Source organism: Mytilus californianus, unplaced genomic scaffold, assembly GCF_021869535.1.
Source record: "Mytilus californianus isolate M0D057914Y unplaced genomic scaffold, xbMytCali1.0.p SCAF_6, whole genome shotgun sequence".
Taxonomy (NCBI): domain Eukaryota; kingdom Metazoa; phylum Mollusca; class Bivalvia; order Mytilida; family Mytilidae; genus Mytilus; species Mytilus californianus.
The window spans coordinates 116,055,898-116,069,395 of record NW_026262712.1 but is presented as its reverse complement, the minus strand read 5'-3'; the positions used below and the strand labels follow the sequence as shown (position 1 = coordinate 116,069,395).

The 13,498-nt window shown below is 33.6% G+C and overlaps 1 protein-coding gene across 1 annotated transcript in view; it reads right to left on the bottom strand.

The window, feature by feature from the left end:
• LOC127706740 (uncharacterized) overlaps positions 1–11,058 on the bottom strand; it is a 98,618-nt gene extending 87,560 nt beyond the window's left edge. The window contains exons 1-3 of the mRNA XM_052211399.1: positions 11,051–11,058; positions 10,523–10,806; positions 7,126–7,268 (exon numbers count right to left, since the gene is read on the bottom strand). Of these exons, the coding sequence (XP_052067359.1) occupies positions 7,126–7,268; positions 10,523–10,806; positions 11,051–11,058 (435 nt within the window). The remainder of the gene's footprint in view (positions 1–7,125; positions 7,269–10,522; positions 10,807–11,050) is intronic.
• Between the last annotated feature and the right edge of the window lie 2,440 nt (positions 11,059–13,498).

Genomic DNA, 13,498 nt, shown 5'->3' with positions numbered 1-13,498 from the left:
GCCATTATAAATGGATTCTATGACATTGCCAGATTCCCATGTGTTATAGGAGCAGTGGATGGAACTCACATTCGCATACAAGCACCCAGTGATAATAAGTATGCATTCGTCAACAGGAAAAACTTCCATTCCATCAATGTTCAGGGTATCTGTGACCACGAAGGTAAACAAATGAAATGTTAAATTAAGCTATTTTCAAAAAGGAGAGATTATACAGACAAGAAAAAAAAATTGTTAGTCGATGTACAAAATAGAAAAGAATATTTTCGACCATAATTAATTTGTTACTGTTTGGTTTATTTCTTTTTTAAAATTAAAGTGTCATTCATTTTTGACAAATCTTAAGAACGTTGTTTTTATAGGACGTAAAAAAAGCAATTAACTAAGAGATGCTTGGTCAGCGCAATTATAATTTGGTGATGATTAATTACGTTCGAGTTGTCTCTCTTATACTAGTATAACCTTTCTAGGCACAAGCTATAGTTACGTTGAAAACTAATTGCCGTAATGCAAGATCGGATTGGGACCTGATAAAATATGAGCCATCGAAAGTTTTATCCGACAATATTATCTATAAGTGAAATAAAATATTCTTAGTTGGTTTATTCATGCATGCATCCGGCATGGAGGACAGAAATTTACTTCAGTTGATGAAATTATAAGGGTAAATGTATGTATGTCAAATAATTTTTGATATCAATAACATAGCAGGTCGTACATTAACCTTTAACTGCTGTGTTTTTGAAGAATTGGGACTCATACCAAATCTTCTTATTTTTATATTTACAGCTGATTTAATGATATATTATTGACAATTTAAATTTCGTGTTTCAAGGGCGGCTACATTCATTTTTAAAATGGGGGTTCCAACATATGCATATTGTTATTATATTTAAACGGGGGTCCAACCACATCACCTCAAACAAAAGCATACACACCACTGAGTTTCATTTAAATGCGAATGTTTTCAAAGTTTTGTCATATTTGTAGAATAAATCATATCTAAGCAAACTATCAAACCACATCATGAGTTCAATGGGAACACAAATAGAAAATTCATGGATATAATTGTGTCGCATTTGATAGCTGAGGACCCCATAATAAGATTTTGCGTGTGGGAATGAGTTTCTTGCAACGGTTAATTGCGATAGTAAAAATGTTATAGTTTTGTAGGAAAGTACTCAGATTCAATATACTTCTCTAACTGAATTACAAGATTATATATATCAATTTCAGGAAAATTCACCAACATTGTTGCCAAGTGGCCAGGGTCAACACATGACAGCTTCATTTTCCGAAATTCTGATGTTGGGATACACTTGGACCAAAACCACAGAGGATTTGATGTTGATGGACTGTTGTTAGGAGATAGTGGTTATGCCTGTAAACCTTATCTCATGACTCCTTATTTAAGGCCTTCAACACGGTAAATTGTTTTTTATCTTATTTTTCACAAAATCTCTATATATATATCTTTAAATATTGCATCTTTGCAATGTACGTGTATATATGCGGAATTGTATTGCGTAATCGAAACATCTTGAGTATCTTTGAAGTACTGCAAATCATCAATGTATGTTCACTGGTGTTAATATGTCCTTTGATTGAGTTAAGCTATTTTAGTTGATATTTTATAGTGTGTCTTTCTATGTTGTGATGTTACACTATCGTTTCAGAAAAAGGGTGAAGGTTTGGTACCATTAAAACGTTTAAACCCGCTGCATTTGTTTGCACCTGTCCTAAGTCAGGAATCTGATGTTCAGTAGTTGTCGTTTGTTGATGTGGTTCATTAGTGTTTCTCGTTTCTCGTTTTTTTATATAGATTAGACCGTTGGTTTTCCCGTTTAAATGGTTTTACACTAGTAATTTTTTGGGGCCCTTTATAGCTTACTGTTCGGTGTGAGCCAAGGCTCCGTGTTGAAGACCGTACTGTGACCTATAATGGTTTACTTTTATAAATTTTGACTTGGATGGAGAGTTGTCTCATTGGCACTCATACCACATCTTCTTATATCTATCATAAGGGAGCGAATCTAATGTGAAACCAGTGTACATTACATTAAACTAATTGTAAACATGTTTACTGTACATGACGTTTGGTGTGAACAAGGCCTTACTTGACAATAATTTGTCGTTTAAAAAAGAGTTGTCTCATTGACACTAATGTCGCATATGTTTATAATTAAATTTACTTGTAGCTTCCATGTTATAAAGCAACTGCGTTTTTATCTTATAGTCAAATTGTGTCATGAATCTAAGTTATTAGGGTCGCCCTATAGTGGTCAGTTTGTACGTCCGTCAGTTACACAATTATGTTTGCCATATATCTTGATTACCGTTATGATTTATTTCAAAATGTTTGCTTTACATGTACATTAACCACCACCAGAGTCTACATCAAAACGTTTGTAGGTCAAAAGTCAATGTTAAAAACTATTTTAGTATAGAACCCGATGTTCTATGGTAAAGATCTTTTCTGCTATTTTTCATAAAAACCATTCTGATTTTAAAGTTTATATTTGACATTTGTATGAACCAAACTAGTCTTCTGAATTACATAGAACGAAAATATTATTAACTTTAGAACACATCTAAAAATCAAATTACAAATTTAAGATAATTAGTGAAGTAATTATTTGAAAATATTTGTATATAAATTTTCTAAATGAGTTACCATAGCAATACCTTTTTCAGACAACAAGAGAGATATAACAGTGCTCAATCCAGGACAAGGTCCGTGATTGAAAGGACTTTCGGACGTTGGAAAAGACGGTTTCATCTGCTGCATTCAGAAATCAGGTTGACCCCTGACAGAGTCTGTAAAGTTATTGTTGCCTGTGCCATTTTATTTAATTTTGCTATTTTGCAAAAAGAGCCAATGGTAGATGACCGGGAAATAGAAGATGTTGATGTTGGACAAGATTTGGGACATCAAAACGGAATTAATATCCGTAACTTAATTGCCACAACTTATTTCTAGTGTTATATAAATTGAATCAAACAAACTGATGAAATAACATTTATTTTTATTTTCATGATGCTGGTCATTTCTAGCACTGATTTCAATTTGTAAATCTCTTTGTTTTGTTACAGTTTATTCATACAAATAATTTTTTGAAAGCTTTAAAATGTACATGTGCAATATGGTTTAATGCTACATTTTCTAAACGTAGATAGTACAAAATTACAATTGTTTCCCTAATATAATGAGGATAAATCTTTTAGCTTCATGCAGACTGTACTTGTATATAAATTGTTTTCACAGAATATAGTTTTTTTTTGCAGCAGATTAGAAAAAGACCCAAAAAATCAGTCCACACTGATTTTACAAAGAGAAATATTAAAATTTTCACAAATTACTTTTTTATAATCACTAATTTGTTAATCACACAATTAATTGAAGATCTAACAATTGATACTGGAATGTAAAGTCTCACTGTTCATTATCATTTAATTCCTGTTTCAATTTCTTGATCTTTAATTTCAGGAGAGTTTTGTCTAGCTCTAGCTTTTCTCTTTTAGATATTATTTTTCTTTTCATCTTGAAGGATTCTTGTTTTGTGCAGCTTCAGAACTTCAATTTGAAGCTCCTGGTAGGTTTGCTTTTTCTTTGGCTGGGTCATTGATACCGGTTTAGTTATTGAAGTTTTAGCGTTTGTTGCTATTAGTGCTACAACGGAACTTACAGAAGCTTGCTGCAAATACATAAAAAAAATGTTTTTTTAAATTATTATGTTCATCCTTCATATGAAATATTAATCGTTTGCACCCTGTTATTGCTGAGAAATATATCTGAGTAACATGAACTGACACAGCATAGAGTTTTAAAGGCAAATATAATAACAATAATAGGACATTATGTAAACTTCAACAATAACAATAAAATGCTCCGCTGGGACGCAGCTTGATACGACCGCAGAAGTCGAACCCTAAACAGTTGGGGCAAGTATGGACACAAAATTCAAGCTTGATACAGCACTGCATTTGGATTGTAATTAAATATTTGACACAACATAGGTTTCTGACACAGAATGAAAGTGGTCTAAGAACTTAAAAAAATTTAATTTACCTATTCAAACCATATCATTATTATTTGCTTTTATACATAAATCAGAAATAACTAATTTAAAATGGAAAATTTTAAAGAAAAAAAAGGGAAAAAAAATCCCCCTTAAATTTTTTGAACCCCCTTATGATTCATCTCCCCCAAACTCAATCTCAGCTTTCCCTTTGTGGTATGGTACCTTGCAGTACAATTTCAGAGAGATCCATACACTTGAACACAAGTTATTGTCTGGAAACTAGAAAAATGCTTGTTTTTTGGCCCCTTTTTGGCCCCAAATTCCTAAACGTTTAGGGCAATTACCCCCAAACTCAAACCCAGCTTTTCCTTTGTGATATGGAACATTGTAGTACATGGAGGATTTTGAAAATAAATAACTCAGCCTTGATAATAAGAAAAAAATAATGGTTTGTCCTGTAGTAGTTTGAAAATTAATAAAGTTTAACTGACTTAAAATGTATTGAAAATAAATAACTTGGCAGGTCTTTTAAGCCATTTTATAAATGCTATTCTAAAGTATGAGATGGCACCTGATTCTTCCAAAATTCGTCTTTTTTCATTTTTTTAGGGAAAAACTTCCCAAATCTTTAAATAATATAATGTATAATTATTAATTTACTTGAAATAAATGTCTGAAAATGGGTTTCATTTAACTTAGGTATATTGTCTCAGGAACATTTACTTTTATTCTCTTTTGCTTTCCATTTGTAATTTAGTAAAAAAAATTTAACTTGACTTTTATTTTTTTTAAGGATTTTTTATCTAAAAATAAAAATAGCAACCACATCCATTAAACTATATGTGAACTACATGTTTTTGCTTTATCCTACATATTGGTCTTTTGATGTCCCTAAAAACTAAAAGTCTTACACTGAAACTATATAGTTTACCTTGAGACCAAAATATTGTCAAAAAATAATAAAAACAGAAATTGCATTTTTGATCAAGAAAGGTTCTGGGAAATGCGCAGAATGCATGATTTTGCATACATTTTTCTATAGCTTCTTCGGGCCTTCAGCGGCCCCAAAACCCTGCGCACGAAATTTGTTTAGTTTTTTTTTAATATACTTTATATTACTTTTAAACCATGCTAGTGCCATTGTTTTACATAGATATAAGAAGATGTGGTATGAGTGCCAATGAGACAACTCTCCATCCAAGTCAAAATTTATAAAAGTAAACCATTATAGGTCACAGTACGGTCTTCAACACGGAGCCTTGGCTCAACCGAACAGTAAGCTATAAAGGGCCCCAAAAAATTACTAGTGTAAAACCATTCAAACGGGAAAACCAACGGTCTAATCTATATAAAAAACGAGAAACGAGAAACACTTATGGACCACATCAACAAACGACAACTACTGAACATCAGATTCCTGACTTAGGATAGGTGCAAACAAATGCAGCGGGTTTAAACGTTTTAATGGTACCAAACCTTCACCCTTTTTCTGAAACAATAGTGTAACATCACAACATAGAAAGACACACTATAAAATATCAACTGAAATGACTTAACTCAATCAAAGGACATATTAACACCATTGAACATACACTGAACAAATAAATTTGACCTATGACACAATGTATGTTAAATTATTGAGAGAAAAAATATATAATTTATTTATAATTTATCTATACATTTATGAAAATGGAATTACAAAATAAAGAATACCTGAATATATATAGAAAACACTGATAAACTATATACCTAAGTTAGAACAGACTATATAATTGTGTGCTCATTAAACCTTTTGTCTTTTTTGTTTTCTTTACTAATAAATAATAGGTGTAATTAAAAGTGGGCAAACCAGGAGTAAACCCCTCCGGGTATAGTTACCTTTTCCTGGTTCGCTGTTCATTTCGAAAGAAAAACAACATTACTGTACGATTACCAGAAGCTTATTTTGATTTAATTCTCTATGAATTGATTTAAAGGAAATATTAATTGAAAAAAGGTTATATCCATATATTTCTGTATACTGGTATTACTGATACTTGAACTTAGTCTTTCAGAGTTCACAAGTTTTTATATGAGTGCAAACAAATTGAGTTCGTATACTGTGAAAGTACTTTTATTCGTGGGGTACCAATTTTCGTGGTTTTCGTAGATGGTTTTATCCACGAATTTAACTGTCCAACGAATATAATAACTGTTGTCCAATTCCAGACATGGAAAGATCCCCATGTAGGTTTGATTACATGGATACGGTCATATAAACCAACGTACTATGAACTAAATATACATTTTTTTTGTACAACTTCAGACCGGATTTTACCCATTTAATCTTTAAAAAATTTAAAATGTACGACTGTTAACATTTTAATTCTCATGAGAAATATTTTTATCGATGAAAGTCAGATGTCCGGTGATGATATGCGATAATGAAATGTTCCTTTTTCCATAATTCTCATACGAAAAAAAATACTGATTTCATTTTGGGCTTGCTTTTTTATGTCATAATAATTGATTCTACAATTCAAAATATTATGAATTTGTTATCTATGAAGGACGAACAAGTTAGTGAAAATGAACACCTTATTTAACAATGCCCCACAAATCATTATAAAACAACATATGATTTATATAACGAATATTCGATTCTGAAGTCTTCAAATTCGTCACTCGATTTTTTTTTCAGAAAACTTAAATCCACGAATTTAAGAACCCACGAACATGTAACTTTTGCTGAAACCACGAAAATTGATACCCACAAATAAAAATACTTTCACAGTATTGCTATCACGTCGTCTTCGGCGGCATCCGTGGAAAGATTGTTTTCCGGACAATAACTTTAGTTAAAGTGTATGGATCTTTGTGGAATTTACCAAAAGTGTTAATACCACAAAATATATATATATTTATCCCCACTGTTAAGAAATTAGAGGCCAAAAAGGGGCCAACAAACAAGTGTTTTACGGACGGTTAATGTACTTCAGATGATATTTTTGAAGATTTGATAATTAATCAAACATAGTCTACCTCATAGGCGGCAAGACACTGTAACACTGAAAACATAAACAACAGCATAGGAGGCAAGACACTGGCATGAAGAAATACGTACACAACTTGGGGATTCTTGTCCTAACACACCTTTCACCCGAAGTGTTGGCAAATCGACAGTGGCAATAATCTCTCTTTGCTCTGTGTTGCAGGCAACATAATTACTTGGGTCGTTTAGGACCACGAATTCAGAAGCATCATTTTCTGTAATAAACAAGAAATATTAGCAAAGTTATTTTGTTATTGATGCGTGGGATAGTTTCTATATACAATTATATTTATATTGCATTTTTCTATAACAACTTATTTACTGTTTTCTCTTCCAGTCATGTCATGATATGTGTCTGTTGTAAGTCCTCTGTTGTGCACAGTGTATCCCAAACTCTGTCTGACCGACAAAATGTCAGACAAAAAATCATTCGGACAGACAGAAATTTAAAAATATTTTGGTTGAATATTTAGAAGAAAAATCCAATTTCTCTTTCGGTCAGACAAACCCTAAAACAGTTTAGCACAGACTGTGTGCAGTACAATACAAATTTCTGTTACTCTGTTAAATTAATGACATTGGTTTATAAACATAAACGACCCGGCTTATCATTTTTGTCTCGCCTTGACGGAGTCAAAAAGCGAGACATAGGTATGCTGTTTCCGTCGTCGGCGACGGCGTCAACAATGTATTAGTTTGTGATTAGGTCTAGTTCATGGTGAACCACTAGTGGTAGGTCAATGATATTTGGTATGCATTTGTATTAGCATTGGCACATCTCATTACCATGGAGATTAATCGGCCCCTACCCCTCAGTCAAGGTCTATTGACTTTGAAACTTTTCATAGTTTACATGTATTAGTTTATGATTAGCTCAATTTATGGGGAACCACTACTGGTAGGTCAATAATATTTGGTATGCAGTTGTATAAGCACTAGCATATCTCATTTCAATGGAGATTATATGGCTCCGCCCGCTTAGTCATGGTCTATAGACTTTGAAAATTTTGCTAAGTTAACATGTATTAGTTTGTGTTTAAGTCAGTTCAAGGGGAACCATTAGTGGTAGGCCAATGTTAATTGGTGTTCAGTTGTATAAGCATTAGCACATCTCATTTCCATGGAGAATATTTGGCCCCGCCCCCTCAGTCATGGTCTATTTACTTTGAAACTTTTGCTTAGTTTACATGTATTAGTTTGTGATTAGATCAGTTTAAGATGAACTGCTAATGTTAAGTCAATGATATTTGGTATGCAAATTTATTGGCATTTGCAAGTATCGTTTCCATGGAGATTATATAGCCCCACCCCTGATCATGGTTCATTGACTTTTAAACTTTTACATAGTTTACAAGTTAATGTTTGTGTTTAGGTTTGTTTAAAGGGAACGACTTATAATAAGTCAATGGTATTTGGTATGCAGTTTTATTAGCATTGGCACATCTCATTCCATGGAGATTGTTTAGCCATGTACCTTCAGTCATGGTTCATCGACTTTGAATATTTGCATAACTTACATGTTAAAGTATTGCTATTTTAATTTCGACATTTGCATTATCAAAATTACAAAAAGGCGAGACATAATTCTGTGATAACAGTTTATTAAACAAAAGCGGTCTTTCTCAACAATAAAGCTAGCTGAACGTCATTATATAAGTAGGGGAAATGCTTATGAAATTGCTGTATTTGTATTAGATTTTGATTTAACTTATCAGTTTACAATGCTAGTGCTGTACCTTTTTTGTCTGAGTAGTGGACAATAAAAGCAATTGTGTCATGCACCATTGTAGGAACATCAATAACTGAAAAATTGATTTCACTGAATGTACTGAGGAAAGAGGTCCATTCATCCCTTTCAGCTTCGGTGATGCCCTTTGTTGTGTCCACATAATTGTAAAAAATACCGTCTCCTACTTTTGGTAATGCTTTACTTGGCCTGTAATCTTGTAAAAATTGCTGAATTTCTACATTCATTTCTTTTGCTTTTCGAAGAAGAGATTTAACTTCTTTACCTGAAGCAAATATTTGTGTTTATAAGCCTTCATGTGCCCGGGAAACTTAATACATTAGATGAAACGATTTTATAAACAACTAAAGTTAGACAGAGGTAATCATGGTTGTTAAAAATTGCACTGTAAAATAGAGGCTACCCCCAAAAAAAGTTCGTCACCCAAAGCAAGGACTTATATGAACTAATGATTTCCTTATGAAAAGTCATAGGTGAACCAAAATGGCCCAGAGTCTGCCTCTTAAGTTACCTGAAGGGGCAGGACCTTTTTCGGGACGTCGGGATCGGGTGTTTTTAAGCTCGGGATTTCGGGATTGATCCTGTCGGTGTTCGGGAATTCTTTTTTCGAATTTCGGGATGTCGGGACTTAAATTTCTTTAAATTGAGGACCTCGGGATTTCATGTATTTAAGCCTGGGATTTCATAATCAGGACCCCCTCCGACCCCCTTCTTAAATGAAAAATGGTTCAAGGTTTAATAATCTTTAACTACACGGCGATTTCATGCGGGAAGCCCAAAAAGTAGCAGCGAAAAGTAAAACAAGAATCCCCATAACACAACATAAAAACTGAAAAACACCCAAACTTATAAAACCCAACTTTTACAAACACAGGCACTTATTGGGAAGACCCCCATAATTTGTATTGATTTAATACAATTTAACCTAGTTTGAAGTTAATTTACTATCTCTGATACAACCCCTTATTTTATTATTGGATAAAACAGAATTAAGGGGTTATATAAGAGATGGTAAATTCACTCGAAAGTAGGTGAGACATGCGCAGTAGTGATATAATGGTATGCACATTGAAGGTCCCAATTGGGGTACTTCAATCCTACTTTCTATTTTCCATTTCTCTATATTCTTTGTTATTCATATGCAGTCTGTTATTTTTAAGAACATTTTTTCATAATGCTTCTAACTGTATGTTAAGTTTTTTTTGACAAAGTACAATCTAGTTCTAGCACAAAACCTAATGGGAAGGGAGATACGAATTGTTGATTTAAAACCCATGAACACGGAATGTGAAAAATATTTTTCTGTCACATGGTCAAGGACACTTGTAAAAACAAAACCGAAGTTTTGAAAATGAAAGATAAAGAAAATGCAGACACTGGGCAACCGGTAAATGATAAGGTACAACAGGCACCACTGAAGGCAGTGAAGGTGTACACATTACGAAATTAATAAACATACGTATGTGTATATACAACATAAATGTATAATTTGGTCAAATACCATGTAAAGTTTATGCAGAATGCATATGGCTTCACATTTTACGATTGAAGAAAAACGCCGTTTCTCGTGTTAAAACAATTTAAATAAAAAAACATATCAACATTGAAGATTTAAATATGGCCGCTCATAAGCAGACGACACATTCACGGCCGTTTGTAGTAGTCATTACATGAGCATTTGTGTTTTATAAACCAGTGTGAAAATATTGTATATAGTATTACCATTTAATCCAAAAGGATTGTTGATTAATTCCAGTGGCAGTGGCATGCCTATGTCAAGACCTCCATGGATCCCATAAAAGTTTGGTGCCCCCTGATGTAGTTCTAATATCTTCTGCGTAACAGGGTCATTTGCCTTGGCTTGAGGTCCACCACCAGTCGTCCTTGCATGGACCTTCTCCTTTGCTGCCTCCTCCCTTGCTGCCCCACACGATTTCCTCCACTTTTCTTTGATTTGGGTGGCAGTTCTCTGTGCCCCACCCCTAGCTTCAACTGTTTGGCAATATCTTCAAAATGTGAAATAGTCACCATATCGTTGTATATAGTATAAACGTCTTCATTATCCGAGTCCATTTTCTCTATCAAATTTTGTAAAGGTGCGTGTAAAAATTGTTTATACAGTTGTATTTGATTGTCAGTTATTTTGTACCATGCTGGTATCTTACTAAATGAATTCAATACTCCATGATGAGTATTATGTTGCAACACTGTTTCGGCTTAAATTGGTAAATGATCAGATGTACTACTAACCGAACCATTACTAAAGATTTCATAAGAAATTAGCTGCCTATATATACTATCATTCATAAGAGTACAATCATGCATTGATGTCTTATTAAAAAATGTATAATCTGGCCGTTCATGTTGAATCTTTCCACCTGGAAAAAGCAATTGACATCTTTTAACAAAATTCATTAGCTCAACAACTTGTACTTGTTTGAACATAATTCATCTTTTTCAAGACAACTGGCATTTAAATCCCCAACGATTATAACATTGCCATAATCACTGTAATGTGTGTATGATGTATCTAATATACCAAGTTCATTTCTATAGTTATCTACAGATTCATCGTATGGTAAATATGCACCAAAAATAAAAAATGACCCTTTAGATGGGCTTTTGATCTCAAAGCCAACAATTCTTTTTGAGTTCGTATCGTGAATTTCATTAATAGAAAATTGAAGTGTGCTCTTATACAGGATGGCAATTCCGCCTGTACCATGATATGCGTTATAAAAGTTAAGCAAGGAAACAGCTTTACATATACATTTGTATCCTTGCTCAATACTGGACAAATCATTTAAGGATCTGTTTTTAAGTTTATGTTCAGAGATAATACAAACATCCCAGTCAGTATCTTTTAATAAATTACTTAAACATACAGTAGAAGTCATAATGCTTCTTACATGTCTAACATTCCATGCTAAAAGTTTTAGACTAGACAGTATAAGCAACAAAGTAACCAAGGTTACCAGAGTAAATAGTATATGACACTGCATTTTAATAGATTATTATGAGTCCGGTTCATATTGAGCATTATCCGTGAAGCGTTGATTCCATTTACAGTTGCCTAACCATGTTCTACAATAAACACCTTTCGGCCAGAAGTTTTCTGTTTCGACAATTTCTGTGCCATTTCTGCGATATCAACATTATTAAGCTTTGCAGATATCCTGCGGTGATTGTTCTTTGTGCTGAATAAACGTAAGTATGTCGCATGTACATAATCAGGACCCCCTCCGACCCCCTTCTTAAATGAAAAATGGTTCAAGGTTTAATAATCTTTAACTACACGGCGATTTCATGCGGGAAGCCCAAAAAGTAGCAGCGAAAAGTAAAACAAGAATCCCCATAACACAACATAAAAACTGAAAAACACCCAAACTTATAAAACCCAACTTTTACAAACACAGGCACTTATTGGGAAGACCCCCATAATTTGTATTGATTTAATACAATTTAACCTAGTTTGAAGTTAATTTACTATCTCTGATACAACCCCTTATTTTATTATTGGATAAAACAGAATTAAGGGGTTATATAAGAGATGGTAAATTCACTCGAAAGTAGGTGAGACATGCGCAGTAGTGATATAATGGTATGCACATTGAAGGTCCCAATTGGGGTACTTCAATCCTACTTTCTATTTTCCATTTCTCTATATTCTTTGTTATTCATATGCAGTCTGTTATTTTTAAGAACATTTTTTCATAATGCTTCTAACTGTATGTTAAGTTTTTTTTGACAAAGTACAATCTAGTTCTAGCACAAAACCTAATGGGAAGGGAGATACGAATTGTTGATTTAAAACCCATGAACACGGAATGTGAAAAATATTTTTCTGTCACATGGTCAAGGACACTTGTAAAAACAAAACCGAAGTTTTGAAAATGAAAGATAAAGAAAATGCAGACACTGGGCAACCGGTAAATGATAAGGTACAACAGGCACCACTGAAGGCAGTGAAGGTGTACAGATTACGAAATTAATAAACATACGTATGTGTATATACAACATAAATGTATAATTTGGTCAAATACCATGTAAAGTTTATGCAGAATGCATATGGCTTCACATTTTACGATTGAAGAAAAACGCCGTTTCTCGTGTTAAAACAATTTAAATAAAAAAACATATCAACATTGAAGATTTAAATATGGCCGCTCATAAGCAGACGACACATTCACGGCCGTTTGTAGTAGTCATTACATGAGCATTTGTGTTTTATAAACCAGTGTGAAAATATTGTATATAGTATTACCATTTAATCCAAAAGGATTGTTGATTAATTCCAGTGGCAGTGGCATGCCTATGTCAAGACCTCCATGGATCCCATAAAAGTTTGGTGCCCCCTGATGTAGTTCTAATATCTTCTGCGTAACAGGGTCATTTGCCTTGGCTTGAGGTCCACCACCAGTCGTCCTTGCATGGACCTTCTCCTTTGCTGCCTCCTCCCTTGCTGCCCCACACGATTTCCTCCACTTTTCTTTGATTTGGGTGGCAGTTCTCTGTGCCCCACCCCTAGCTTCAACTGTTTGGCAATATCTTCCCGGACCTGCTTTTTCCTTTGGTTTGTAATAGAGCTGTTGAATTTAGCATTTATGATGTTGATGTTCATTTCAACTAGCTCTGTCAGGGAGACCTTTTCTGCATCCGTAAAATTTGCAGCCCTTTTCCCCTTTTCTGGTTCCATTT